The sequence below is a fragment of the Perognathus longimembris genome, chromosome 14 (assembly GCF_023159225.1).
Source record: "Perognathus longimembris pacificus isolate PPM17 chromosome 14, ASM2315922v1, whole genome shotgun sequence".
NCBI classification, from domain to species: Eukaryota; Metazoa; Chordata; class Mammalia; order Rodentia; family Heteromyidae; genus Perognathus; species Perognathus longimembris.
The window spans coordinates 42,333,704-42,360,564 of record NC_063174.1 but is presented as its reverse complement, the minus strand read 5'-3'; the positions used below and the strand labels follow the sequence as shown (position 1 = coordinate 42,360,564).

The window sequence follows — 26,861 nt, the reverse complement described above, 5'->3', positions numbered from 1 at the left end:
AGAGATAGGACAGAAAAAAAAATTTCTGGAGGTGAAAAGCTGCATTCTTTAGACTTACTACAAAACCAAAATATTGAAAACTAACAAAGCAGACATCTTCTTCAGATAAAGAAACCTCAGCTAAAGAAATCTGTGACTGTGTTTTCCAAGTAGATTCAAAGATCTTTCATCAAAAGCTACTCATGTAGTAGGAGGTATTTATCACAAATGCACAAAAGGAAAGTGAAAATCTGTATTTCCTATCATGGGAAATGAAATAGTGGAAATAATCTATTTTAAGAATCGTTAAAAAATATCCTCAAAATAATATACATCTCTCTAAATAAGCTGGGTCCCTTGTTCTGATGATTAATTACTGAATTCTTCTTCAAGGTAGTTATATTTCAGGGCTACAAATGCATGCAGGAGTAAGCAGCCAAACTCTGTGCTCCTTCAAATGCAGTGTCTGTTTTCTGTCATTCATCTGTTTCTCCTTGTAGTGAGATATCAACTGTAAGTCTTACAAGTCTTGGTGTGTTTATTTTGTGAATTACAGCTCCTTTACTTCTTCTGATGTGGTAATTCTACTCTTTTCGACAATAACATATAACCATGTTCAAAATGTGTCCTAGATAAAAGGTTTACTGAGTAAGAATCTTCTGAGAAGGACAAAACTTAGGGCATCTGTTCAAAGGTCTTTAGGGCTTACTTTTTAGTTTTTAAAATTGTTACAAGTTGTTGAGAATTACTAACAAAATCTAGAAAGTAAGGAATCACATCTCATTTTCTGAAAGGCTTTTTCTATCACAGACTTTGTGTGTAAGTTTTTATAAAACTTAATTCCTTCTATCACATGTGCTTTCCCCTAATTTTAATGATGTAAGCTTAAATTTGCAAATTTAGCAAATCCCTACCTGTCCTGGAAGAGCCTTGTTGCTAGCATATAATTCATAGAGGTCTTGTGTTCGAGGTAGGACCTGAAGGATAAAGACAGAAATCAGTTATTTGTTAAAAAAAAAAAAAGAACCAAAAAAAAGATAATAAAAACCATATGCTGTGGGGGTTCAGAAAGTGTGGGAGCAAGGGAGAACAGATGCAAGGATGATATGCAGTATATACTATGTGGAAAATGAACTGTGCAACTTGTGGGCAGGAATGGTAGGGGAAAACTGGGGGAAACAAAGGAAGAGTGACATTGTCCAAAAAAGAAATGTACTTACTCAAAAAATGAAACAAAAACAAACAAGCAAAAAAAAAAAGAAAAGAAATGTACTCATTACCTGACTTATGAAATGGTAACCCCTTTGTATAACACTTTAATAACATCAATAAAATTATATTTTAGGGCTGGGGATATGGCCTAGTGGCAAGAGCGCTTGCCTCGTATACTTGAAGCCCTGGGTTCAATTCCCCAGTACCACATATATAGAAAATGGCCAGAAGTGGCACTGTGGCTCAAGTGGCAGAGTGCTAGCCTTGAGCAAAAAGAAGCCAGGGACAGTGCTCAGGCCCTGAGTCCAAGGCCCAGGACTGGCAAAAAAAAAAAAAAAAAAAAAAAAAAAAATTATATTTAAAAACAACAACAAAATACAAAATATTAAAAAAAATTGCCTATTTATTTAACAGTATTAAGGTTTGAATTCAGGGCCTCATACATGCAAGGCAAGTGCTTTTACCACTGAGCCATACCTCCAGCCCTGAAACATTCTTTAAGCTAGGTTCAAGAGGAAAATACACAGCATATATGCACAAAAATTACTGTATCTATAAACAGAAGTGACTATATCTACTATAGCTGAAGAAGCTATTGTTAAAAAGAGTCAAATGGAAATAATTACTCAAATTAAAATTATAAAATACTAGAGTAGCAGCAAAGAATCTAATGAGAATATTAAAGAAAAAGAGAACTTAATTTAGAAAATCAAAAAGGCAAGTTTTTTTAGGATTAATAAAAGGTGACATATTAAATTCAAGAAATGGAGGAAACTACCAAACAAATTACATATATAGAAGAAGTCAAATGGGGCTGGTATGGGAGCTGCATAAAGGGCATGAAAATTAGACAGGAAAGTGAGCATGCACTGTGTACTCTTCCCCAGCTAGAGAGCTCTCAGCGGCTCCTTGATCACTACTGCATGAGGCACACACCTTGTCTTCCAAACTGCCAGAAGGTGGATAATCTGTACCACACAGTTGTCCAACACTGATCATACAGTACAGCCAGAGAAGTCTCCTTTAAGTTCTCTTACTCCACACCTCCCAAGGATTTTTTGTCTCTTGCAGGACATCTTTCTTCACTCTGCTGTACCAAACCTCCCCTGTTAGGCTGCTCCAAGTCTGCAAAGCTTTCTTTATCTGAACTGCCCTGGTATTCCTGATACACAAGAGACCTGTCCTACACTGTCTCATGGGGTATTTCTTCTAGGAAAGCTGCATTATGCAATCCAGTCCTAGATAGAAACCCGTGAGACACACCCAAGAATATTTATAGCACAGCTGTTCTTAACAGCAGAAGACCAGAAAGAAGCAAAATGCCCAACAGGAAAATGGAAAAAATCAACAGCAAGATAAACACACACAGTTAAGTACAATAAAACATTGAAAAGGAATGAGATGTAGCTACACACAACAACATGAATCAAAGTAACATAGTACTTAATGAAAAATGCAAGACTGCATATGATGCATGCTTTTTGTTTAGAAAAATTTCAAAAGAATTAAAAACTGATTGAATAGAATTCTGCTTTTACATATAAGAGGTTACAACAGGCCCTTTCTTCTGAACACAAAACAGCTAGAAAAGTATACAAGACAGAAAAAACAACTTTTTCGAACATGAAACAAAAGGCAGCTCAAGACGGTGATCCCTGACAAAGAAATATATGTAGTAAGACCTAACCAGCTCTGCCTTTCTGCCTATGGGCAATTTCCAGACCATACAGAAAAAGGGGAAATCAAGTAGAGCCCACCAGACTGAGATGAGAGATGAGACAGAAATTCTAAGGAGAAGCTAGAATCTTCAGAATAATGTATTATCCAAGAAGCATTGTACAGAACTGTGACCTCTTTATACAACGCCTTAACAATAACAAAAAAAGTTTTCCAAATCTGACGAAATCTGAAAGTTTACAGAGATAGGAACTCGAAGAAGCTCTAGCAAAAGAAGCATTTAGAAAGTAACCCAAGGGACATCAAAATCATCTCAATGATTATGTTGAAAATCAGTCATCAAGAGACCATCTTAAAAGTAAGCTAAAGGAAAGCAGAATGGCTTAATATAGTTCAACCTCAAGCCCTACAACCAACAACAACAAAAAAGTAATGTATTGTTTTAGGCATAGAGACTGATAAAGTAATTTTTTAAATCATGTTAATGATAAACACCAGACAGGACAGAGGCAAGGCATTAAAACAAGGGGAACAACAACACCCAGGTGGATTACATTATATGACATTACTGTGATGGGTTCGTGGGTTGATAATAGTCATCATATTTTAGATACACAAAATAAGAAAGACATTTTATGGGGAACAAGGATGTAGTGTGTCACAATATAATTCTACGAGCTGGATATGCAGTTTAAAAAAATTAAAATGGTAGTCACCTCACCCATATAATTCCCATGTCTCAGATGTAGGAAATATGCGAATAAATCCACCTCTCCGATCATTTTCTTCCTTTACCCTCCGTAAGACTTTGATCTAAATGGAGGAAGAGAAAATAAGATAAAAAAGTAATTTAAAACCTGAAATTAATGTGGACAAGGGAAGATAGTTATAACCCTAAGCTATAACAAAAGCATGTAGGGAGGAATTAATTCCACTTTCTACGAAGAAATTTCTGCCATCTCAAATCTTTCCCTTTTAGGTATAAGATAGAATATTATGAATCGCTACTAATTTTCACTGGGCCCTGTGTTAACCCAAGAAGGACTGAAGTGGTGTCATCTTTACCTCCTCCATAGACAGCCCAAGCACAGAACCACCTAACTTCCCCAGCATTTTCTCCCGGCTTGAGCTCACAAGGTTTTTCATTTCTGCATCACTGGCAGAGAGTGGACGGGAACGCTAAGGAGAAGAAATAAAAACAAAAAAATTTTAATTTTTTTTTTATTATCTTTCTTCATCTCCCTGAGTTCATTCCCTGAACATCAGCATCTTTCCTAACAGGAATAAGCTTAAATCTATAGCCCAAACTCCATAAAATTCCATAATTAACCTTTTAGCTAGAAACCTGGGAAAGAGATAAATAAAAGCAGTAAATTCTTAGGCAAGAGAAGGAAACAAAATAGTAGAAAAACACATTGAGTAAGAGAAAAATAAGCAAAAAAAAAAAGACGAAGAGGATGAGGAGAAAAAGGAGGAAAAGGAGAGGGGGAAGAATGATGTCTACAGGTTTTGCTAAGCTACTACATAACTCTTAGTCTTGGTTTTAAAGTACATCTAGTGTTTCAAGGACAGAAAAAAAAGTCTGAAAATAGCTTCATAGAAAAGTAAATGTATCTTTATTCCAGTAAGTAATTATATTCTTTTCAGCATAAGGGAAGGAGAATTGGGGGAATTGAGAAAGGAGACGAAAAACCAAGCAGCAATCCATTCTGCCATAAATGAAAACAGGCTATGGGATCCCAAAGGGGAAATGCTGAGACCAGAGTCATCAGTGAGTCAGAGGAGAGCTGTGATGAACAGGGCCAAGGAAAATGGGAACTGTTGAACATCAAGAGATTGGAAAAGGATTAACTGCCCTGGTACTCCAAGAGGGACCACAGTCATCATGGATCTCAACCGATAACCCAGGTTACCTCCACTTCCAAAGGATGATCAGGGAAGCCCTTTTGAGTTTAAAAGCTGTAAGTGATGTTGGTACCATCTGATCATACAAAGACATAAAACAGAAAGGTAGGAAAGGAAATGAGAAGGTTTTAAGCACACTAACACATTATTATTGAAACAGATGAAGTAATTGATAAAACAAATCTTCCAAATAGAAAAAAAAGAGAAGTAATCCAAGAAATAGTGATATAAATTATCTTCCTAGATTGCTGGAAGCAATTTCAACCTGGAAGAAGCAGCTCCATTGTCAGCAGCTGTTATTGACTGGTTTTGGTGTCTCTCCAAAATTCATATGTTGAAGCCTTACCCTCAGTGTGATAGTATTTGAAAATAGAGACTTTGAGAGGTAATGAGAATTAGATAAAGTCTTGAAGTAGGAGCCTTGGTCTAATAAGATTAGTGCTTCCACATGTTCTACCTGGTATACGTAAGTAAAAACACATCATGTGGATGTAAGATGATGGCCACCTAAATCAAAGAGTCAAGATAAAGCCTTACAATTAAATTAATTTTGCTGGCAAATCCATCATGGATTTCCAGCATCCAGAACTCAAAAAAAAAAAAAATTCTGTTGTTAAGCAACTTGTTCTTTAGTACATTTTTATGATACTTAAGCCATGTACACAAAAAACTATGAATGATTTTATCTTTCAGCACAAGGGAGACCAATTCCACACTAATCTTCAAAGTTAGCAAGAAGGTTACAAAAGTGCTAAATTTTCTGACAGGAAACTCTGACAAGATATTTATATGAAGGAAAACCATGAAATCAATGATGTAAGCATAATGTAAAAGCAGGGACTCTTCATTTGTTCAGCTCACATCTAGAGCATTACTTGGCATGGAGTAAGCCAATTCAATATTTGCTAAACAAATAAAGGAATGAATGTGCTGACAAACAGTTCAATCTTGTTTAGGATAAAAATGTGCAGGAAGATTTCCCTTCAATCTAGGAATATATTAAACAGTGTGTTGAAAGAAGAGGGAAAAACTAGGAAAGTTTAAAGATGTAGGAGGCAAACAAATATAAACAATATAATGATTTTTATATGGCACTTATGTAATGGTACATAATAATATAAAAAAGTCAAAACACTAAATGGATGATTTGAGATTTTCTCATGGTCACCTATTACTTACTGTTTGCCCAAATCATACTAGTTCACATGTGAGAGCATAGTTCTAATCAAAAAGCCACATAAAACCACTGGCAGTGAATCCTCCAAGGTCAAGTAGCTTTCTTACCTGATGCTATTTAAGGTTACTCTGAAGTTATCTCAAATTATGTCATGAGAATAAGAAGTAGCATTTATTTAAAAGATAAAAATAAAGATCTGGGGCTGGGGATATGGCATAGTGGCAAGAGTGCTTGCCTCCTATACATGAGGCCCTGGGTTCAATTACCCAGCACCACATATACAGAAAATGGTCAGAAGTGGCGCTGTGGCTCAAGTGGCAGAGTGCTAGCCTTGAGCAAAAAGAAGCCAGGGACAGTGCTCAGACACTGAGTCTGAGCCCCAGGACTGACCAAAAAAAAAAAAAAAAGAAGAAAAATGAAGATCTTATTAAACATTTAAGCATAGGAAGAATGCTACTTAAAAGCACTGATGAAGCTGGGCATTGGTGGCTGCTTTTATAATCCTAGCTACTTGTGAGGCCGAGAGCAGGGTTCAAGGACAGCCCAGGAAAAATGGTCACAAAACTCCTTTTCAACCTATAGCTGGGTACAGAGGCATACACCTGTCATTCCAAGCAACATGGGAAGGTGAAGTTGGAATGATAATGGTGCTAGGCCTACCATGGCAGAAAAATCCTGGAGATTCCACTTCCACAAAGGGAAGTTGGACTGATGGTACATGCCTGTGCTCCCAGAAATGATGGAAAGCCTAAAGTAGGCAGACTGTGGCTCAGGCACGTGCCAGAGGAAGTAAGACCTATCCTGAGGAAAATAATAATGATACTAACTACCAAAAAACTGAGCTAGCTGCTGGGTACCAGTGACTCATGCATATGATCCTTGCTACTCAGGAGGCTGAGATCTGAGGACTGCACTTTGAAGCTGGCAAGAAAGTCCAAATTAACCATCAAAAAGCGGGAAGTGGAGCTGATGCTCAAGTGGCAAGATGCCAGACTTGAATGAAAAAGCTAAGGAACAGCATCCAGGACCTGAGTTTAAGCTCTAGCACTGGCATGCCCAGAGTTGGAGGCATGGTTCAAGTAGTAGAATGCTAGGACTAGCAAGCATGGGGCTAAGTTCAAACCCTGTACAAGACAAAGAGGAAAAAGAAAACTTGTAATAAAAGCCTAAACATTTTTTAAGAATAGTCATCTCTTTGAAGAGTTTTAAGGAATGAATCATTCTAACTATAAGAATACAGATCAAGTCACTATTGAATGACTTCTAATGAACATTTCCAATTTGGAAAGTTTTGTTATTTATTTACAGGTACTAGAGCTTGAACTCTGGTCCTGATGTTCACTTGGGATGCTTGTTTGGTTGGTGCTCTACTACTTGAGTCATGTCCCAAGCCTAAGCATTTTGTTGGTTATTTTTGGAGATGAAGTCTCACGAACTTTTCTGCTCAGTCCAGCTTTAAACTTCAATCCCTTGGATCTCTGTCAACTAAGTAGCTAGTATTACAGGTCTGAGCTACTGGCGCCTGGTCAATGAGAGAATTTTTTAAATGATTTTTTTTATGACTTTTAGTATTTCTGACTTCTAAAAGCTGAGATATTGACATGTGACCTTCTTATATACAGGATGAACTTAATGTGATTCCTGAATACAATAAATTAGTACCCCAAAACTCTTTTCTGCCAATCACCTTCAAACACTTATCTCCAATAGGTATATCTTCATTTTCAACCACCCCTTTGTTAACTGGAACTCACTCTTCTAGCCCTAGCTATTGTGTGCAGAGTGAAGGATGGCATGTAGATATCCAGATCTGTGTTTCTGCCTAGTGTGTCTAGGACGTTTGAAAAGGGAAGAGATATGAGTTACAGACAAGGGTGAGAAAAGAGGCAGAGGTGAGAAGAAAGTGATAAGGGATGAAATGACATGCTTTTGAGCAAAGTGAAAGAAAAAACTCAAATTGATTTGAAATGCCATCACAACTACCAGAAACTAGGGCTAAACAGTTCAGCTGGGAGCCATTCTGTGGTTTTTACTTTGGACATATTAGCTATATTCTCTGGGTGGTAGGTATAATCAATCACATAATTGACTTCAATAAGAAAATAGGCTCTGGCTAAATGACATATACTTTTAAACTATCTGGAGAATGATGGAAACTCTCTGATCAAGATGTATGGTACGGGCTGGGAATGTGGCTTAGTGGTAGAGTGCTTGCCTAGTATGCATGAAGCTCTGGGTTCAATTCCTCAGTACCACATAAGCAATAAATAAAAAGATGTATGGTACTCATAAATTGGCATGCTGAAATGAAACCCCTTTATATAACTACCTAAAGATAATAATAAAGAACCTAAAAAATTATCAGGAACCCAGTTAAATTTTAAAACTGCTAAATAACTGTCTAGGTAAGACCTCTCTACCGTACATCATACATCACAGATGATGGCTGAAAAAAGTTGCAGTGACACCCATGAGTATAAGAACATCTACAAAAACCATCCAACAGAATGAGGAATACCTCATTCCTGTTCTATTACATTGAGACAAACCTAAAAAACAAAAATCCTTGTTTAGAAGAAAGTGACAGTTAATCTCAAATACTGCCTACAGGACAGTAAGAGAGGAAATGTTGATCATGCCACAAGAACTGTACTTGTCTTTATTTTGAGGGGTAGCAATGGAAGGCTTCCAAGATCACTATATGTGTGAAGTACATCCATTAAGAAACTCAAATAAAGCCCAGTTCCCAATGTGAAAGGGTTCTAATAGCAAGCTTCTGGCAACAGTATCTGTTTCATAAGATGTCTAACAAAAAAGAAAACTCATTTGTAAGCTGTAATATTTCCTTTCTCAAATATTTTGGTCAAAGCGATAGATAAGCCAGGAAGCCCTGTGCATCATTTAAATTCAACTGCCTCTACCACAGCATAATCACCGCCAGGAAAAAGGACTCCTAAGTTCCTGCATCCTATTCTCATATTGTCTTGCCAAGAACACTTCTGTGTATTTCTGTTCATTTACTCTATTTTGTTAAAAAAATAGTAAAAAATACTCTATTTTGTACAAAATAGGTACATGAAATATGTACCATGGAAGGCTAAAGATAAAAGGCTTTCCATTTGGGGAATGGAAATCAAATTTGAATGAAGTCTCCCAATGATCCAGAACTTACCTGCTTGGTGTTTGATGACTGAAACTGTGCAGATACTGGACGCTATAAAAGACAGAAAAATGGAATAAAGCCTCATCTTTTCCTAACATGCCTACATTTTCCATCTCCTCCATCTACGACATAAAAAAGGAAATAGTAATCTCCAAGCACAGATCAAATGCAAGAGCCCTACCTACATTTTGTGGTTGGAAACTCCAAACATTTACTGTTCACACAGCTTTCTCCTACACCATTTGTATTCCAGCGTCAACTTCTACTTCAACTTTCACTTCTACTGCCAAGTACTGAAGATCCTGAAGTTAACGAACCCACCTGACAAACTGTTTTATACAATATATGTCACTAATCTACAGTGCCTTTATACAAGATTTCCAGAGGCTGATTGTGGATGACATCATACTATTACCTACCAGTTAGCAAAATAAGCATTGAATAGATTCTCTATAATTTGCAAAGAATTGCCAATAAAAGCTGACAGGCAAGCTAAGAAGCTAAGAAAAGGGATCCATTCATTCAAGATTAGTATACAGCTACCCCTAGGAGAGAAACTTGGCAGAAATGGTGTTAACACTGCACAGAAACAGCCATAGTCCTTTATGCATAATTCTGCAGCTCTTGCCACCGATGCTACAGGAAACAATTTGCAAAGGAATGTGATTGCCTAAAGTAAGTTTTCCTATTACATCTAGGTTAATTCTCTACATTTCTTATTAAAAGTAAAAGAAAACCCTATGATCTGTGATGACACAGTGCTTAGGTAAAACTCTGGTGCCTCATTTTATTTCTCCTTCAAGATAATACTGCTTACAATACAGTACACTCTGTTCCACACCACCACACTCCTTAGCTAATCATTCCAGGGCAGGGGATCACAAACAGGTAGCCCATGGACTCAATCCACCTAAGAGACATATTATATTTGAACTGCAAAGGTTTTGATTTTTTTTAATTAACTAGTTGCTAATATTTAAAGGTACTACTTCTTTTGACAGTGGGAAGATCTTTCCATACCCTTTGTTCACAACTCATGTATTGCAGTGATCAGCTAGAGCACATTCATTTGCCAGAAGGCCTGCACTTTCCAATTAAACTGTCTCCTCACACTGTTCTAATGAAAAGTTATCTAAATAAATAATTATATGAACTTTGCAAACAGAAATAGCACTACTCCAAATAAGACTAACAAGGAAAAAGGAGTAGGAGAAGGCATGGCAGAAAAAAGGAGGGGAAAAAATGGAGAATATTGAAGGAAAAAAAGGAAAAAGAAGAGTTGAAAAGGTGAGAGAGGGATCAAAAGGGGAAGAAGCAAAAGGGAAGGAGGGGAAAGAAGGGAAAAAGACACTATTTCTGCCTTCAAAGAGCTTATAGACTAGAGTATTAGACAATATTAAAAGTAACATGAATGCAAAATAGCATGCAGATCAAGTGGACAACCTTGAGGTAAAAGAACATTAAAGAGTAAGAGTTAGCAAGAAAAAGTCTCTACAATTTCTGAGTGGGCAAGGTAATCAAACCAAATAGGCAGGGAGAAAGGTAGATCTTTTAAATATGAAGAAATATTAAAGGAAAAAGAAACAAAAGTGGAAACAAGCAGTACGAACACATGCAGGGACTGAAGAGATGATAGAATGAATAGACAGAAGGACTGGCTGGTTTAACTAGAAAAAAACACAGAATATACAAAGACCAGAACAATGCTTGATCAAATGATACTTGGGACCCACAAGTTTCTTTGGGCACTTATTTCATTCAACTTCAACCAATAACTCATGATTACTTAGTGTATTTTGAAGAGAACTTCTTGTAGAAAAGATGCAATTTCAATGGAGCATCTGTACAAAACCAATCTGAAGATTGGAAAGAATGCAGTAATGATTAAGAATTAAGAGGCTCCCCCTCTGTGCTTTGTTTATGAGCCTGCCAATCTGAGGGGAAGGGACACGGTGATTTTTAAAAAGAAAAGGGGAAAGGAAAAAGGTAAGGTAGGAGAAAAAGGAAGCTGACAAGAAAAGATAAAACAAAAGCAGGAGATAAGTTAGTTGGAAAGCACTGAAGGCATACACTATTAGCTGTAGATGAACATAAATGCCACGATCTAGACTGATCTCTAAATTCTCCTGCCCCAAGTGACCTCATATCCATAATGCTTCAGCTCCCTCATCTGCATCTGCTACCACTTCCAGTAAGCCTCTTTTGGTCTCCCTGCTGCTGAATTTGCTTACCTGAGGTTTCTGGAAAGGATTTCGCCTGGAAGACTCAAAGGTGGGATAAATTGGCCGGGTTGTTGCCCGCTGGGCAGGATCTTGGCACACAAATCCTGAATAGGGAATGGGCAACATTAAAACCTGTCATTTTCTAGAAATTAACAGGTTTGGCTGCACCTTTATATGTACAAACTCAGTTTCACAGCATATTATTACAGAAATTCAGTCATAAATCTTATAGAAAGCCTTCCTCAAGAAGATAGTTGGGTAGCTAAAATGTAATTCTGGTTGAGAGAGATGTAGATTTTTTATGAATACCAAATAAATATGCAAATAATCACTTTAAAACATAATTGTGAATAAGAGAAACATACTTTACAATGACTTTTGGATGCTTATTAAAAACCAATGTTGTACTATGTTGAAAATGAACTATACACCTTGTGGATGGGAGAACGAGAAGAAGAATGAGGGAAGAATGAGAAGAGAGCAAGGGAAGGAGTGACACTGTCCAAAAAGAAATGTACTCATTACCTAACTTATGTAAATGTAACCCCTCTGTACACCACCTTTACAATAACAATGAGAATTTATGACAAAAAAATGTTGTCTCTTCTGGGAGAATCTGAAAAGTAGTTGTCCTATTATATGGTCTACTTGTAGAATTGTCAAAGGTAGTCTATTAGCAACTCCCAAAATGGGTTCTGTAGATAATCTATGGCTTCACGAACTGAGCTTCAGCTAATTTTACTTCCTTCCTAAAAAAAGAAACAGTTTCTCATCTAAGAAAAAAGGATGAGCTAAGTTTTACAGCATTTGCTGGTACATCAAGTACAAGTTCATGTCAAGTATATTTTATTATGTCTTTTTTAGGGAATTAAAAAAACAACAATAAAATCCACATCATACCCACCTGATTGCCTATCCATTTCAAAGTTTGGCTTAGCTACTTAAAATGGGATTTCTTCCTAGGGCTGATCTGGCTATAACTACTACAGAAGGGATCATGTTGAGAACAGCAGAGACTATCTAGCAGAAATACAGTCAGTCTCCTTTGTAACAAGGATTCCTCAGTGGGTTTCACTTTTCCAGTTCAGAGAAAAATACACTCTCTACAGAGATCTTCACTTAATTCTCTGCCTCAGCTCATAATTCCCATGTCCCAGGTCTCAGCCTTAGTTTTGGTTCAGCCCCAGGACAGGATGGAGCCAGAAGGAGTAGAAATATAAACACTTCCCTGAAAATATAATTTTTTAGTACAAAACATTTAGCATGGCTTAGGAATTGCCAATTGGCAACACCTATGGAGCCTGGCAAAATGGATGCTCTGGTGAATTTTTATAGGAGTTTGGTTCAGAAGACACTACTTACCTACAACAGTGAACATATCTGAAATCATACTGGCTTTAATCTTCAGGTCCAGAGGTGCATCACTAATAGAACAGAGAAAGAAAAAAAGCAATTGATAATTTTGTAGGTTAACAGAATAACTGCCTCCTAATGGGCCCCAATACAGCAAAGCTTGCAAGTATCATTGGAAAGCACAGCAAACCCATGGAAAAATAAAAAGAAATCTGGAGAGAAAGCTAGAAATGAAAGCCTTGTATTAAACTCATCATTCGTAAGTCAGGCCCAGTACCAATGCCTTCTCTGATGTGTAATCTTTCCATTCTAGAAAGACTTGTACAAGTCAACAAGATTGCTTTATTATCACTGTGGATTTTAGAGGTTCAGACTTTTAGTATGCATTTTAATGAGTGCGTCCATCATCCTAATTATGTTTCATGGCTGCAATGGTAGAATCACTTTCACATGCAGGACAAGAAACTCTAGCCACATTGGTATGGCTTTTTATGTCTTCATTTTCTATTCTAAATCATTATTGCTAGGCTGGCAGGTTTGTAAATAGCAGAAAGATATGCAAAACCCATACCAACATCGCACTACATGAAGCAACAGGAATTTCACGTGACATAGAAGCAACATGGAAAAGCAAGAAGTTTTCTATGGCAATGACTGCCATGTTGGCTTTGGTGTTGAGACTACTCTGGCTGCTGGGCCCATCACTCTGGGGCTCTCTAACATTGTCTAATATTCTTCACTGAGCAATATTCAACAGGCTGACTGACAGAAATGTAAGCGTCTGTAGTATCTAGGCTCTCCACCTTACTACTGAGGTTAAGCCAAATTCCTGCTCCAAAAGTCAAACCTTTTTTTGATTCCTTGACATTTTACAACTCTCTTCCAACCTAAAAAGCTCAGAAGCTAGGTGGTCTTTGGCATAAATCTCTTAGCATTTTCTGTTTACAGGAGCATATAGCTAATAGAAATTCCAGCTAGAGCTACAGATGTAGTCAGAATCTTCCCTGGGATTAAAAAATATGTTTATTGCTTTCTTGTAAACAACAGATAGGTCTAAAAAGTTTTTTTAATATAAAATTTTTAGATTTCATTTTTGAGGAATAACAAGACATGGAATGGGGTGAAAAGTACACTTCTAGAAGTTCAACATTCTACCTTTACTGTGTGTATATACAGAGATATACACACACACGGACTGGATCTATATAAATCTTTAGTACTTAAAGAAACCTTTTGTATTTCTTGTGTCTTAATAGAACACCTACAAAATGAGAAAACTAAACAAAAATTTAAAATGTGGGGGTCAAAAGTGAGTGCAAGACTGGAAATTTGGCTTAGCGGTAGAGTACTTGCCTAGCATGCATGAAGCCCTGGTTCGATTCCTCAGTACCATATACACAGAAAAGGCCGGAAGTAGTGCTGTGGCTCCAGTGGTAGAGTGCTAGCCTTGAGCAAAAGAAGCTCAGGGACAGTGTTCAGGCCCTGAGTTCAAACCTCAGGACTGGAAAAAAAAAAGTGAGTGCAAGAATAATGCTCAGAGGCCATTTAAACAGCAAACATATATAAATTAACTGGCTAGCAAGACAATGACACCTAGTTGCTGTATGTGCTCTGACATGACACCATAAACCACCTCAATTTTAAAATTGTAGTCATCTCTAATAACTAGAAAAAAGTCTTCTTCTGTCAAGGGAAATGACTCCCCACCCTCAGCTCCATCCCCCAAAAGATTTTCAGTGCCTTTGCAGGTTTGTCCTTTTCTAGTTGATAGAGCTGACTTACCAGGCCAAAGAAGGAGAGAGATTAACTTCCAACAACCATGGCTTCAGAGTGGAATCTATGAGCACATCGAAGCCATACAGTTCTAGAAATTCAACACAATATACAAAACATCATTTTCTATGTCATGGCTGCATAAAAATCTTAAAATTTCAACCCAATCAACTTCTGCAAGAGGCCCAGAAACTCACCGACTATAAGAAGTAAACGGAGAAACAGAGACTCTTTCAAGCTCAAGAGAGGTAGGTTATCAAGTTCTAAGGATAATTTTTAAAAGAACACTATAGCCACAAATACCAGCTTTGTGGGAGGAAAGAAGATAGCAGTTTGAGATCAATGCAGGCAAAACAATTAGTGAGGCTAACCATAACAAGCCAGAGAGTGGTAGTACATACACACCTGCAATCCCAGCTACATGAGAACATAGGTAGGAGGTTTAGGGTCTAAAGCCAGTCCCAGACAAAAAAAGCAAGACCCTATGTAGAAGATAGCTAAAAGCAAAAAAGCAGGGGAGGAGGGTGAAGTATGGATCAGTAGTAAAGCACCTACCTACATGCCTATCAGTTATGAAGCCCTGAATTCAACACCACCACCAAAAATTAGCCACTATAAACTTTATTGTTTTTATCATCTGCTCTGATGGTATTCTGAGTTCTGCAAAGATAGAAAGCTGGCTTAAGAACCGGTGGGGAAAAAAAGTGCTGACAAGGAATAAAGCAACAAAATCTAATAATAATGTTGTTAAAGGCTGGTTCTGGATACCCTCCCACACCACTCCCTACCACACTCTGAAAACAGAAAAATCTATAGATCACGTCTAGGAACCATCTTCCACTGCATTTTCTTAACCCCACGATCTTGCTTTTTTAACCGTGGTCATAAGACATTTAAAGGTAAACTGTATTTATCCTTTCCCCTCTCCCATGGTTTCAATTTCCCTTTAAAGACAGAAAGTCAAACACGTGGCCTATAGATAAGAAGTCAGAAGAAAGGAGAAGCAGTGGTAACAGATGACAAGTCATCTTGCACCATTAGTAACATTTAAGGAAGGAGAGAGCCAAAGATCAAATTTCCATGGATTCTTCTCTGATTTTCTTCCTCTACCTCCCTAACTATGGCAAGGAGCAAAGCAACACCCATGAGTGACTCCTTGTTCAATGTCTGCTTTTATTTAACACATTTGGGGATGAGATGTTAACTTTGAGCCCTTCATATTGTTAGTAGAAAAATCCACTTGACTGAATCACAGCGTGCATAATCTTTAGTATACACATCAAACATCCGAACTTCAGGAATCCACTCACTCCCAACATCCCACCCTGTGTCATCAAATAAACTGCCTTCGCCTTTTCTCCAAGAAAAAAAAATCCACTAGATTCCTTACTGTATGATCAGAGCTTACACACTCAAAACAGAAGCAGGATTTCCCACAAATTAGTTCTGAAACAAATGTCACTGTTTCAAGAAAGATTTGTTTTCACTTCTTAAGCCTCTCTCTCTCTCTCTATATATATATATGTATATATATGTGTGTGTGTATATGTATATATATACGTATATATACGTATATATACGTATATATGTATATATATATGTATATATATATATAGAGAGAGAGAGAGACTCATGGTTGTAAAATTATAGTTTCAATGACCGTATTTAGAACACACAGAATCCTATTTAGAACACCAAGAGTCCTAGAATGGGAATCTAAACCTGACAGTCACCCTGATTTCCTTAGCATCCTTTGCTTTGTCTTATTCTCACTATTAATTACACTTGTCAACTGTCAATATTTTATTTTATTTAAACTTATATCTTATTTCTGATTTCATCTACAAGTCAAGGAGATATGTATGTTCCTTTCTAATTCATTCATTCATTCGTTTGTTTTTGTTGGTTGTGGGCCTTAAACTCAGGGTCTGGGCACTGTCCCTGAGCTCTCTCCCTCAAGGCTTGGGCTTTACTACTCTAAGCCACAGCAAGACTTCTGGTTTTCTGGTGGTTAATTGGAGATAGAGTCTCCTAGATTTTTTCTGCCTCGACTGGCTTCAAACTGTAATCTTCAGATCTCAAGTCTCCTGAGTAGCAAGAACTATAAGCATATGTCACCAGTGCCCAGCTTTCTTTTTTATTTTTGAAGGGAAGGGATGGGGTGTCACTACTGTAGTCGAGACTAGCAAAGAACTAAAGATTCTCCAACCTCTTCTTCCTGAGTACTAGGATTACATACATAGTCTAAGAGAAAAGTTTCCATGAATGTATCGGCTTCCCTAATAATTATACAGGATTCCACTGAATTTGCAAAACTAATTTAAGAAAATTATGAGAGTTTGAAATGGCATTCATTTCATATAACTATGTAAAATGTATATAATATTCATATTTTAAAATGTAAAGAATAGAAAGCTCCTTCAACTGTCTTTTTTTGGTTAATAAATTCATAGCTTTTACATACAATGCAATCTGAATATCTTTAGTAAGGCCACAGAATGCATGCCTTTAACCTAAGAAAAGTCTTTTATAAAATATCACTGAGGCATTTATAATGTAAACCCTAACCAGTAATAGTGGTATGTACATGTAATCCCAGCATTGAGGAGGCTGAGAAAGAAGGATTACATAGAGACTCTGTATTTTTTTTTAAAAAAGGGAAGAAAAATCTAACTGTACAATGTGCAAGTCCTTGTTGATATTACATAAACAAGAGAGGATACAATGTCTATTTCAAAAAAATTATACTCTTAACATTTTAAAAGTTGAAGCACAGCTGGGTGCCAGCAGCTCACACCTATAATCCTAGCTACTCCAGGCTGAGATCTGAGTGAGTATCACTGTTCAAAGTAGAGCTGTGGCTCAAATGGTAGCAAACTAGCTAGCCTTGAGCAAAAAAGCTGAGATAGTGCCCAGGCATGAGCTCAAACACCCAGACTAGAACCCTCCAAAAAAGACTGAAGCACAGGATTCAATTGTTTCTGACATCATAGTACTACTACAGTATAAAGAACAGGGTAAAAATATGATTGATGCACACATTGATTGGGTTTGTAAACTCAGTCACAAATCAAGAACAATCTGAGTCAGATAAATAATCACTGGAATCCACTATCTAAACACCTCACATTAAGCATTAAGTACCATTTACTTCACCATTTCCCTGAATCAGAGGCAAATTCCAAGAAATCTTGGCTGAGAGGCCAAGAACCAGTATTCTAAGGTGAAATAAACGTCTAAAAGAGAAGAAAAACCCCTTTACAATAATAAATTAATTTTCACCCAGGTAGTAAACCTCATAGTGCTGAACAGTATCTACAGCAAATGAGACGAACTTGAAAACAAAACAATTCAACCTTGCAATGTAGCTACCAGGTTTTAACCTATGATCTGCTATGTGATCGCATCACAGCACAGTGCAAGGTCCAACTCACCTACAAGGCTGACTTAGGGGAGAGGAATGGTGTGGAAAAACAGCTTATATATCAGATTCTAAGTTGAAAAAACAACTCAGTTTAATGCACTAATTTGAGTCTTTGATAGAGTCTTTATAACCATTCTGCGAAAGTTAAAGATTATAAAAGACATAGCCTATAATCCTAAAAGGTATAGCCTGTAATCCTAACTTACTCAGAAGGCTGAGATCTAAGAATCCCAGTTCAAAGCCAGCCCTGGCAGAAAACCCCATGAGACCAGAAAAAGAGGTGTGGTTCAAGTGGCAAAATACCAGCCTTGAGTAAAGAAAGCCAAGAAACAGCTCAAGGCCCTGAGTTCCAGGCTCAGGACTGGCACACACAAAAAGAGGTAATATATATGGTCTATGCTTTAGTGCATTCATATTGAACTCATTCTTAAATGAAACTTTTATTTGCAATTTTCTATAAATCAAAAAAGATTTTAGAAGGTTGTAGTGAGAATATTAAACTTCTCCCTTTTTATGTTGTGTGTTTTAGTAGCTGTGCTTAAAACTTCAAAAACTCAGTATCCAGGAGGAAGTTTACTAAGGTGCCTGTCATTAATGGGGCAGGCTTCTTCTGGGCTGATAGTTCCTCTTTTTGTTCTTGTGTTGTCATCATGATGGGAGACCAAGCATGTTTGGAGAATCACTGCTACTACCTTATGAAGTAACACTTCCCCTGGTCAATTTCACTCAGTAAGAAATATTTCTTTTTGCCCTTAGCCAAACCAAAGCAAACTTGAAAATCACTCTAGTGGCTAGAAACTGCTTCACTATTTACAGTCATACTCTTTCCTCCTTCTTTCTTTTAATATTCTTGAAATGGCAATCTACACTTGCTGCATTAGTGCCTAGTCACTATCAAACTCCTAAGGATTTCCTCTGCTTCCACTCTCTAATAATAGACTGTTCTTTCGACGATCATGAAAGATGCCTTACTACAAAGCCCAAGGTTCTAAAATTATGGGCCACCCCTTATTCATTGGAACTTTCTTCTCCCTTGGGTTCTAGGACACTGCTCTCTTCTTTGGAATCCTTGGGTCTCTTTCCTTCTCAATTCTACTTCTCCTCGTGTGTGATCTCATGTATTCTCATAGCTATAATTAATATTATGATGGCAGCATTCAAATCTATACCTTTAGTTGTGGTTCCTGGACACTAAATCTGTAATTGTAGTCACATTATAGACTCTTCACTAGGATATCCAATAGAAACCTAACATTCACCAAGACAGCACCTGGTGTTGTTTTCGGAAAACAGCAACCCTATCCACCAGATTCCAAAACTAGAAACACTTTTCCTCCTCCCAAGTTTCGCCAGATTGTTTCCCTATCTTCTTTCTCTTCAACCCAGCCCATCTTCTCTCATCAATTCATACATAATATTTCCATCATTCCAAAAAGATCCTCCATGCTTCTTCCTGGTAAATACCTTGTCTTTTGCCCTCATCCCTAATAATCACAATTCTTATTTCTTCCTCCATCTATCGTTTGTTTCACCTATTATAGAATTTCACATGAATGAGAACCATATACTATACTCTTTTGAGTCTAGAGTTTTTCATTCTGCATGTTTTTGAGATTTACCTATTCATCTTTTTTTTAAGATGAGGCTTACTGAGGTGTAACTTAAAACTCACCCCTCTGAAGTAAACAATCTGAATTTTGACAAATATATACCATTAAGACCACCTCAATCAAGATACAGAAAAAATCTATCATAAACGTGTCCCATGCCCTGTTGCAGTCAATCCCCCAGCAACCATTAATTTTTGCATACTAGTGCCTTTTCCAGAGAAAGTATAAATGGAATCGATACAGTTAAGTGTGTAAGGTGTGTATGTGTGTGTGCACGTATACTAGTCCTGGGTCTTGAACTTAAGAGCCTGGGCAATATCCTTGAGTTTTCTGGCTCAAGGCTAGCACTCTACCACTTGAGCCACAGCTCCACTTTCAGCTTTTTGTTGGTTAATAGGAGATAAAAATCTCAGGGGGCCTGGAATGTAGCTCAGTAGCAAAGTGCTTGTCTAGCAAGTAGAACAACCTGGGTTTGAACCCCAGTACCAAAAAAGAAAAGACAAACAAGCAAAAGAATCTCACTGACTTTCCTTCCCAGGCTGGCTTCAAACCGTGATTCTTAGATCTCACCCTTCTGAGTAGTTGGGATTACAGTATGCAGCTTTTTGAGACAGGCTTCATTCAGTGGTCACTGAGCTTTTGATACATATAACAATGTACATGTAACCTGTATCAAAAGTATGGTTCATTTCTACTTACTCCTAATTAACATTCCATAATATTTAACGGTGGATGTTCTTTCCAATTGTAAGTCTCTATGAAAAAAGCTGCTATAAACTTTTGTGTGTAGAAATCTACATGAACACATTCTTGCATTTCTCCTGAGTAGATACTTATATGAGTAGGAAATCTAGGTCACATGGGAAGTGTAAACTATCACAGACAGCAGACCTCTCCTGACTCATTTCTCTAGCACTGCCCTCTCCCTACTGCAGGACATTTTCCAAGACAATTGCAAGTGCTTTTTAAAACACATCTCATAGCCACACAGAGACAGGTAGTGATGCCAAGGTGGTTCCTGGAGGATTCCAAATTAGCCACTGATAGTAAAGTTGTACAGTGTTTCCTTTGTTGTGCTGTACATTATAATAAGAGTTAAAGAAAAAACAATCCTATTACTCCCCCCACTCTAGTGGTTATATATTGTCTACTGGATGAATTTCAGCTTGTCAGTCTTTTACAATCTGGCCTAAGCCCACCTACCTAACCTTATATCCTATACTCCAATTCCATGCCAGCTACATTTAGTCACACTTCTTCCCACATCCTGTCACAAGATTGTATTTTACATGTCTTATTTCCTCTATAGGATGGCTTTCTTCATGCAGTAGTGGCAACGCCTGTGTATTCCAGGAGCATCACCGTCACTACCTGTACTGTCATTCATCATTTCCTATCTTCTCCCCCCATACTGGCAAGGCCCAGGCATCACTGTCAAATACCAAGTAACCTATTCTGTAACTAATATACTTCAGAAATAGTTTTTTAAAAAACAACACTCAAGATTTCCTGAAAATAAAAAACAGAAAATTAAGTGAAAAGGAATAGGCAAGTTTTCAGAAAGACAAAATAATTTACAGCCTCTCCCTTAAAAACCTTGAAATCTGGGTGCTGATGGCTTACATCTGTAATACTAACTACTCAGGGAGCTAACATCTGAGGATCTCAATTCATAGCCAGCCCAAGGAAAAAAAGTCCCTGAGACTCTAATCTCCAATTAACTATCAAATGCTGGAAGTGTACCTGTGGCTCAAGTGGTAGTTTAGTCTTGAGCAATAAAATAGGGACAGCGCCCAGGCCCTGAGTTCAAGCCCCAGGATCAGCAAACAACAATAACAAAAATATTTTAAAGCCTTGACCCAAATGACTTGAGATATTCATAATAAGGCCATAACTCACAAAGAAGAAAAATCTTTATTAAAAATTTTATATATTAAACACATATTAAGGAGCCAGGTGTGGTGGCAGAGGCCTATCATGCCAGCATTCAGGAGATTAACACAGGAGAAATTTCAGTTCCAGGTCAGTCCAGGCTATGTAGAGAGTTCCAGACCAGTCTCAGCTCCATTTGAGACTCTGTCTCCAAAAGTAAAAAAAGAAAGGATGGATGGAAAGGATGAAGAGAAATGGAAAGGGAGAGGAAGAGGGAAAAGAAATGGAAAGGAAAGAAGAGAGAAGAGAGGGAGAAAGGGAAAAGAAAGGAAAACATACCCCACTAATTTTGGAAAAAATTCTCTTAACTCTCCCTATCTAGTGAAGCCCCAGCTCAAGTTACAGCCTCCAGGGAATGGAAAGTGCTGGCACTGGCCAGACTTCCCTGCCACTGAAATCCTTTTATATAAGGAAAATTCTTCTCACCTTAGCTTAGAATTTGTGTTCAAAAGCTAAGGGAGAAGTCTTTATAATGACATCAAAAAGGAGAATTCTGGAAAAAAGCAGACCAAGATCCCACAGGAAAATGAACTAGAGAAACGTTCAGAGCCAATTTGTTAACTAATCCATGAAAATCAATGTGGTATTTGGCAACCAGATATAAAGGTAGATTTGAAAGAAGTCTCTAGGACTAGAGCAGAAAGAAGCCTTTTTTAGACCTGATCTGTTAGCAAGGATGATATCATTTTTCCTGAGATCTGGTTACAGGAGAGCAGAGGAGAATCCAGGATATGAGACATGCCAAAAGCAGTGGACTCACCACAACTTGTCTTTATGTGGGTGTACAAAGAGCCAGAGAGATCTGGCTCTGAAATTTGGCTTTGCCATTTATTAGCTGGATGACCTAGAGCAACTTCCTTAACCTTTCTGAGTCTTTTTTCCATGTCTACATAGCAATGATTTCATGGTAAATGGTTGATAATAAATACCAACAACATTGTAAAGGACTAAAAGAAATAACCAGCGTTTGCTTATCAAACAATACATTCTTCCTATACAAGTCCCTATAGTAAACTTCTACTGTAAAATCTCACCCAAATAGGAGCAATAAAACAGAAAGAGATTATTTTGAAAAGTGAACACTGTGGGGGGGGGGCAGAGGTGAGCTACTGCTAGGGATTATAATCCTAGATAATCAAGAAATAAAATATGGAAGATCATGCTTCGAAGTCAGCCTAGGAAGAAAAGTCAGGGAGAGTCCATCTCCAATTAGCCAGCAAAAAAAGCCAGACTAGAGGTATAGTTCAAGGGGTAGAGCACCAGCTTAGCAAGTGGGAAGGTGTGGGTTCAAATCTCAGTACCACAAAAGTGAATACTCTGGTTTTCCTTCTTTTTTTGTTGGTCAAGCCACTTACATTATTAGAGAATGTATGCTGCACACATCTACTCTTTCCACAATCATTCATAGGTACCTTCCTTTAAGAATATCAGCTTTCTCTATGAAATGGTGAAGAGTGGAAGTAATAGAGGGCCAAACCAGATTTCATTTCACAAGAAGAGATGGCTGACCTCTGACCAAAAACAAAGCTGGACTCATCAATTCCTAAGTGGTTCCATGACTGGTCCACATGATCCCAGGCAGAAGATGGTCAAAACCCATCACTTCAGCCGTCTGCATGCTCAAAGTTAAAACCACACTCAGCAACAACAGCTCTAAAGGAAAGCTAACATCCTGCTGTTTTGGGTTATTTTTTTTTCAAGTGGCAAAAAAAGCTGTTCTCCTAGTCATCTTCCAGTGACAATTTCCTCAGCATATTTAAAGAATTGCTATCAAAGCATAGCATTTCATATTTGTAGCATATTTTCACAGTCGTAAAGGTGGTGAAAAAAGGTAACAAAATTGTCAAAAGTCTATTTTATTGAGGGAGGTATCAAAACTTGTATAACTGAAGTCTTATGATCAAATTGATGAGCTCCCAAGACTCATCTTTTGAAGCAGCCAATCTCCAGGCCAAGTCTCTTTCACTCAAGTTCTTTCATTCACCAGCACTTGAGCCAGAACAAGGGTTAATTTCTCAAGGTCTCCATTTCTACATCTGGACTAATTATTTTCTAAGATCCTCCCACAAAAACAGCATTAAATGGTTAATTTTCACAATCTGTCAAGGTCCAGAAGTCTACATGTAAATACTAAGTATGCAATATAGGTATATGTATGAACATCACATGCAGAATTTGGTTTGAGAAGACCAAATTGCTGATAGCAATGTACTGCTGTAAAACTAATCTACACCCTATACCTAGCAGAAACTGGAAGAAAGTTAAATGCATCCAAGGACTTACTGGGAATATTGAAGGTACCTGGTAACAGCTGGTCACCACAAGTGGTACAACGAGACAGAAGCCACAAGATAGAAATTCTCAGATAGTAACGGAATACTCCTAGCAGCAATCCCTAAAGTAGAAAGTTAACAAAACGACCAAATCCACCAACTGTGGATTCTCTGCCTCCCCCTCTGACATCACTAATACTTTCTTTAAAACCTCCTGGGAAATTCTCAATTCCCTGGGGACTGTAACTTGAGCTGGGGCTTCAGAGTCTCAAACAGAGCCAAGACAGGTCTGGAACGCTCTACATGGCCTGGGCCAGCCTTGAACTGGAATTTCTCCTGTATTAGTCTCCTGTAATTAAAATCCTAGAAGAGGCTAAGAGCCAAAAAGATTCGCATAAATATAACCACAAGTACAAATACCCTAATGGAGGAGGTTAATGTAGCACACAAGAGCCCACGACTTACAGGAAGTGGAATTAGAACCACAAAAGCCAAGATAGTCAGCAACTTAAAAATCCTCACATACACTCAGTTTGCTGAAACTGAACCTAAGTAGGGAAGGGGAAAGTTGGGCATGCGGAGTAAATAGACTTGGGTATTTTCAGGGAGTTACATTGCAGGATATGGACACAGTTCAGTGACAGAGAGCTTGTATAGCCTGGGTAAAGCCCTGGGTTATATCCTCAGCACCACAAAAATAAAATAAAATAATTCTGTTGCCATGAAGTTCAATAAATTCTTAAGTTTCCCAAAACGCAAGGAGGTAATAAAACAAGATGACAAAACATTCAGAAAAGCTCTCATGATTAGCTACTCAGAGAAAAGATCATCTGCCTAGCAAGCTCAAGGCCCTCAGTTCAATCTCAGTTCTGAAAAGAGAGAGCAAGAGACTGAGAGAGAGAGGGAGAGAAAGAAGGGGAGAGAGAAAGAGAAAAGAAAAAGAAGAAAGGAAAGAAAGAAGGAAAGGACAGAGAAAAGGAAGGGCAAAGGGAGGGCAGGCAACAGCAAAGATCTTTATATGGGTGGCTATGAAAAATTTAGCAACATGGAAGAGTCAGGTAGACACAGAAAATAAACTTTTATTTATTATTCTAATTTAATAAGGTTTGGGGTTGGAGTTACATTCCTATAGCCCCATCCCCACCTTTGAGGTCCTGGGTCCTTAACCAAATCAGATCCACTGGGAAGCCTACTGTCAGGCCACAAACAAAGTAATATAAGCAAGCACCAATCATTCATTTGACATTTCCACATATTCTCTGAGAACAGAAGACACTACTCTTTGCCAGAGGACAAAACCAAAAGAGACACTGTTACTGTCCTCAAGGAGTTGCCAGTCTGCTAAGAGAGACAGAAATGTTAAGTGGGTGCCTGATAAAACACTGGTACTTCTGGAGAGTTATGAACAGCATGCGGTTGAGAGAGTGAGAGTCTAACCTTGATGAGTTAGTAAAAGGGCCACAAGAGAAGTGATACTTGAAGGATGTGAGTGATCTATTAGGCAATGTAACACAAGTGAGGTGGTTTGGGTGTAGAATAAAGGAAGTAGGGACAAAGGGTTTCAAAAGTCCAGAGAGGTCCAGAGGTATGGTGAAAGGTTTGACTTGACAAACAGAATGAGATCAGGGCCAGGTGTGATAGATCACACTTGTAGCCCTAGCTACATGGGAGGCAAAGACAGAAGGAATGCAGTTTAAGGCCAGCCCAGAAAAAAAAATAAGATCCTATCTCCAAAAACAAGCTGAGTACATGGCATGCATCTGTAATCCCAACTAGGCATTAGGCAGAAGCAGAGAATTTGGGTTGGAGGGAGGCCCCAGGCAAAAATGCAAGATCTCATTGAAAAGTAAATTAAAGTAAAAAGGGCTAGGATAGTAGCTCAAGTGGTAGAACACTTACCTAGCAAATTTGAGAGCCTAAGTTCAAAACCTGAGTAACCGCCTCAGAAAGGAGGAGGAATAGTACAGCATGAGAAGGGAGGCATAGTGACTAATAAGAATTTAAGAGTATGATGGCTAATGCCTATAATCCCAGCTACTTGGGAGGTAGAGAGGGAGGACTAGCAGTTAGAGGCCAATCTGGGCAAAAAGTGTGAGAACCTGAAAAATAAAGCAAAAAGGTCTAGAGATGTGGATCAAGTGGCAGATTGCTTGCCTAGCAAGTGCAAGGTCCTGAGTTCAAACCTGCAACCCTGTCCTCCTCCTCCCCACCAAAAACAACAAGATTTTTCTTGTTTAAAAAAAACAACCAGAAGAGATGCTGGAGAAGTTTGTATGTGTAAATCAAACACCAGCATAGAATAGAAAAAAACAACAACTATGAAGCAAAACTATGAAGCATGGGGGCTGGGTCACATAAGGACATGGTGTTCAACAGGCTTCCAAGAGGAGGCAGTGTGGAATGAAATGAAAGGGACTGGGGATTTAGCTCAGTGGAAGAACATTTGCCTGGCAAATGCAGGCCCTGAGTTTGGTCCTCAGCAATGCAAAAAAGAAAAGAAGAGTGTGGGGGGGGGGGGGAGGAAAAGGAAGGGGGAGGAGAGGGAGAGAGGGGCGGGGAAAGGAAGGGGGAGTCTGCGAGTAGATAGGAGCATTTTCAAGCTAGATAGTGGGACTCAGATATTCTCTTAAGCACCAAGGTATGGCACGGAATAGCTGGACTAGATGATTTATGTGGGGAAATGGAATCCTAGAAAAGTCAGCTGGGATCAGATCACAGAGGCCTTGAAAAGTCCTATCATATATAGATCATTTAAGCCTAGAGAGCCATTTAAGGATTTACAAGACATGAACATCTTCATATGCATTTAAAAACATAATATAACCTCTCCTTTTCCTGTGCAAGTTTAGGTTCTGGTTTATCTACATCTTCCATTTCAAGGTCTTGACAGTTTCCTTACTTTAGTGCCTCTAAAGTACAGACTGCTATAATTCATTAATGAGATCAAGCATTATAATGTTTAATTATAAAAATATTTCTATTGAGTACAGCTTAAGGGACAGACACTGTGCCAAGTACTTTTCATGCGTCATCACATTTGATCTTTGTGTTACTCTTAGGAGGTAGATACCATCATTGCTGCCACTTGAGAGGTGAGAGAATAAGGTTAGAGGAGCTTGTTGAAAATCATCAAACTAGTGAGGGGGGCAAATGGGTTTCAA

General features: G+C 38.1%; 1 protein-coding gene across 15 annotated transcripts in view; it reads right to left on the bottom strand.

The window, feature by feature from the left end:
• The window catches only part of Ttll5 (tubulin tyrosine ligase like 5), a 237,689-nt gene that overhangs the window by 154,361 nt on the left and 56,467 nt on the right, over positions 1 to 26,861 (bottom strand). For 11 of the 15 annotated variants that reach the window (XM_048362476.1, XM_048362477.1, XM_048362478.1 and 8 more), the window contains 7 exons: positions 14,471 to 14,552; positions 12,698 to 12,759; positions 11,345 to 11,439; positions 9,123 to 9,164; positions 3,934 to 4,047; positions 3,590 to 3,681; positions 894 to 956 (listed from right to left, as the gene is read on the bottom strand). In XM_048362476.1, coding sequence (XP_048218433.1) covers positions 894 to 956; positions 3,590 to 3,681; positions 3,934 to 4,047; positions 9,123 to 9,164; positions 11,345 to 11,439; positions 12,698 to 12,759; positions 14,471 to 14,552 — 550 coding nt within the window. Of the gene's footprint in view, positions 1 to 893; positions 957 to 3,584; positions 3,682 to 3,933; positions 4,048 to 9,122; positions 9,165 to 11,344; positions 11,440 to 12,697; positions 12,760 to 14,470; positions 14,553 to 26,861 lie in introns of those variants that run through there. The other 4 variants (XM_048362480.1, XM_048362482.1, XM_048362483.1 and 1 more) reach the window with 2 other exon arrangements.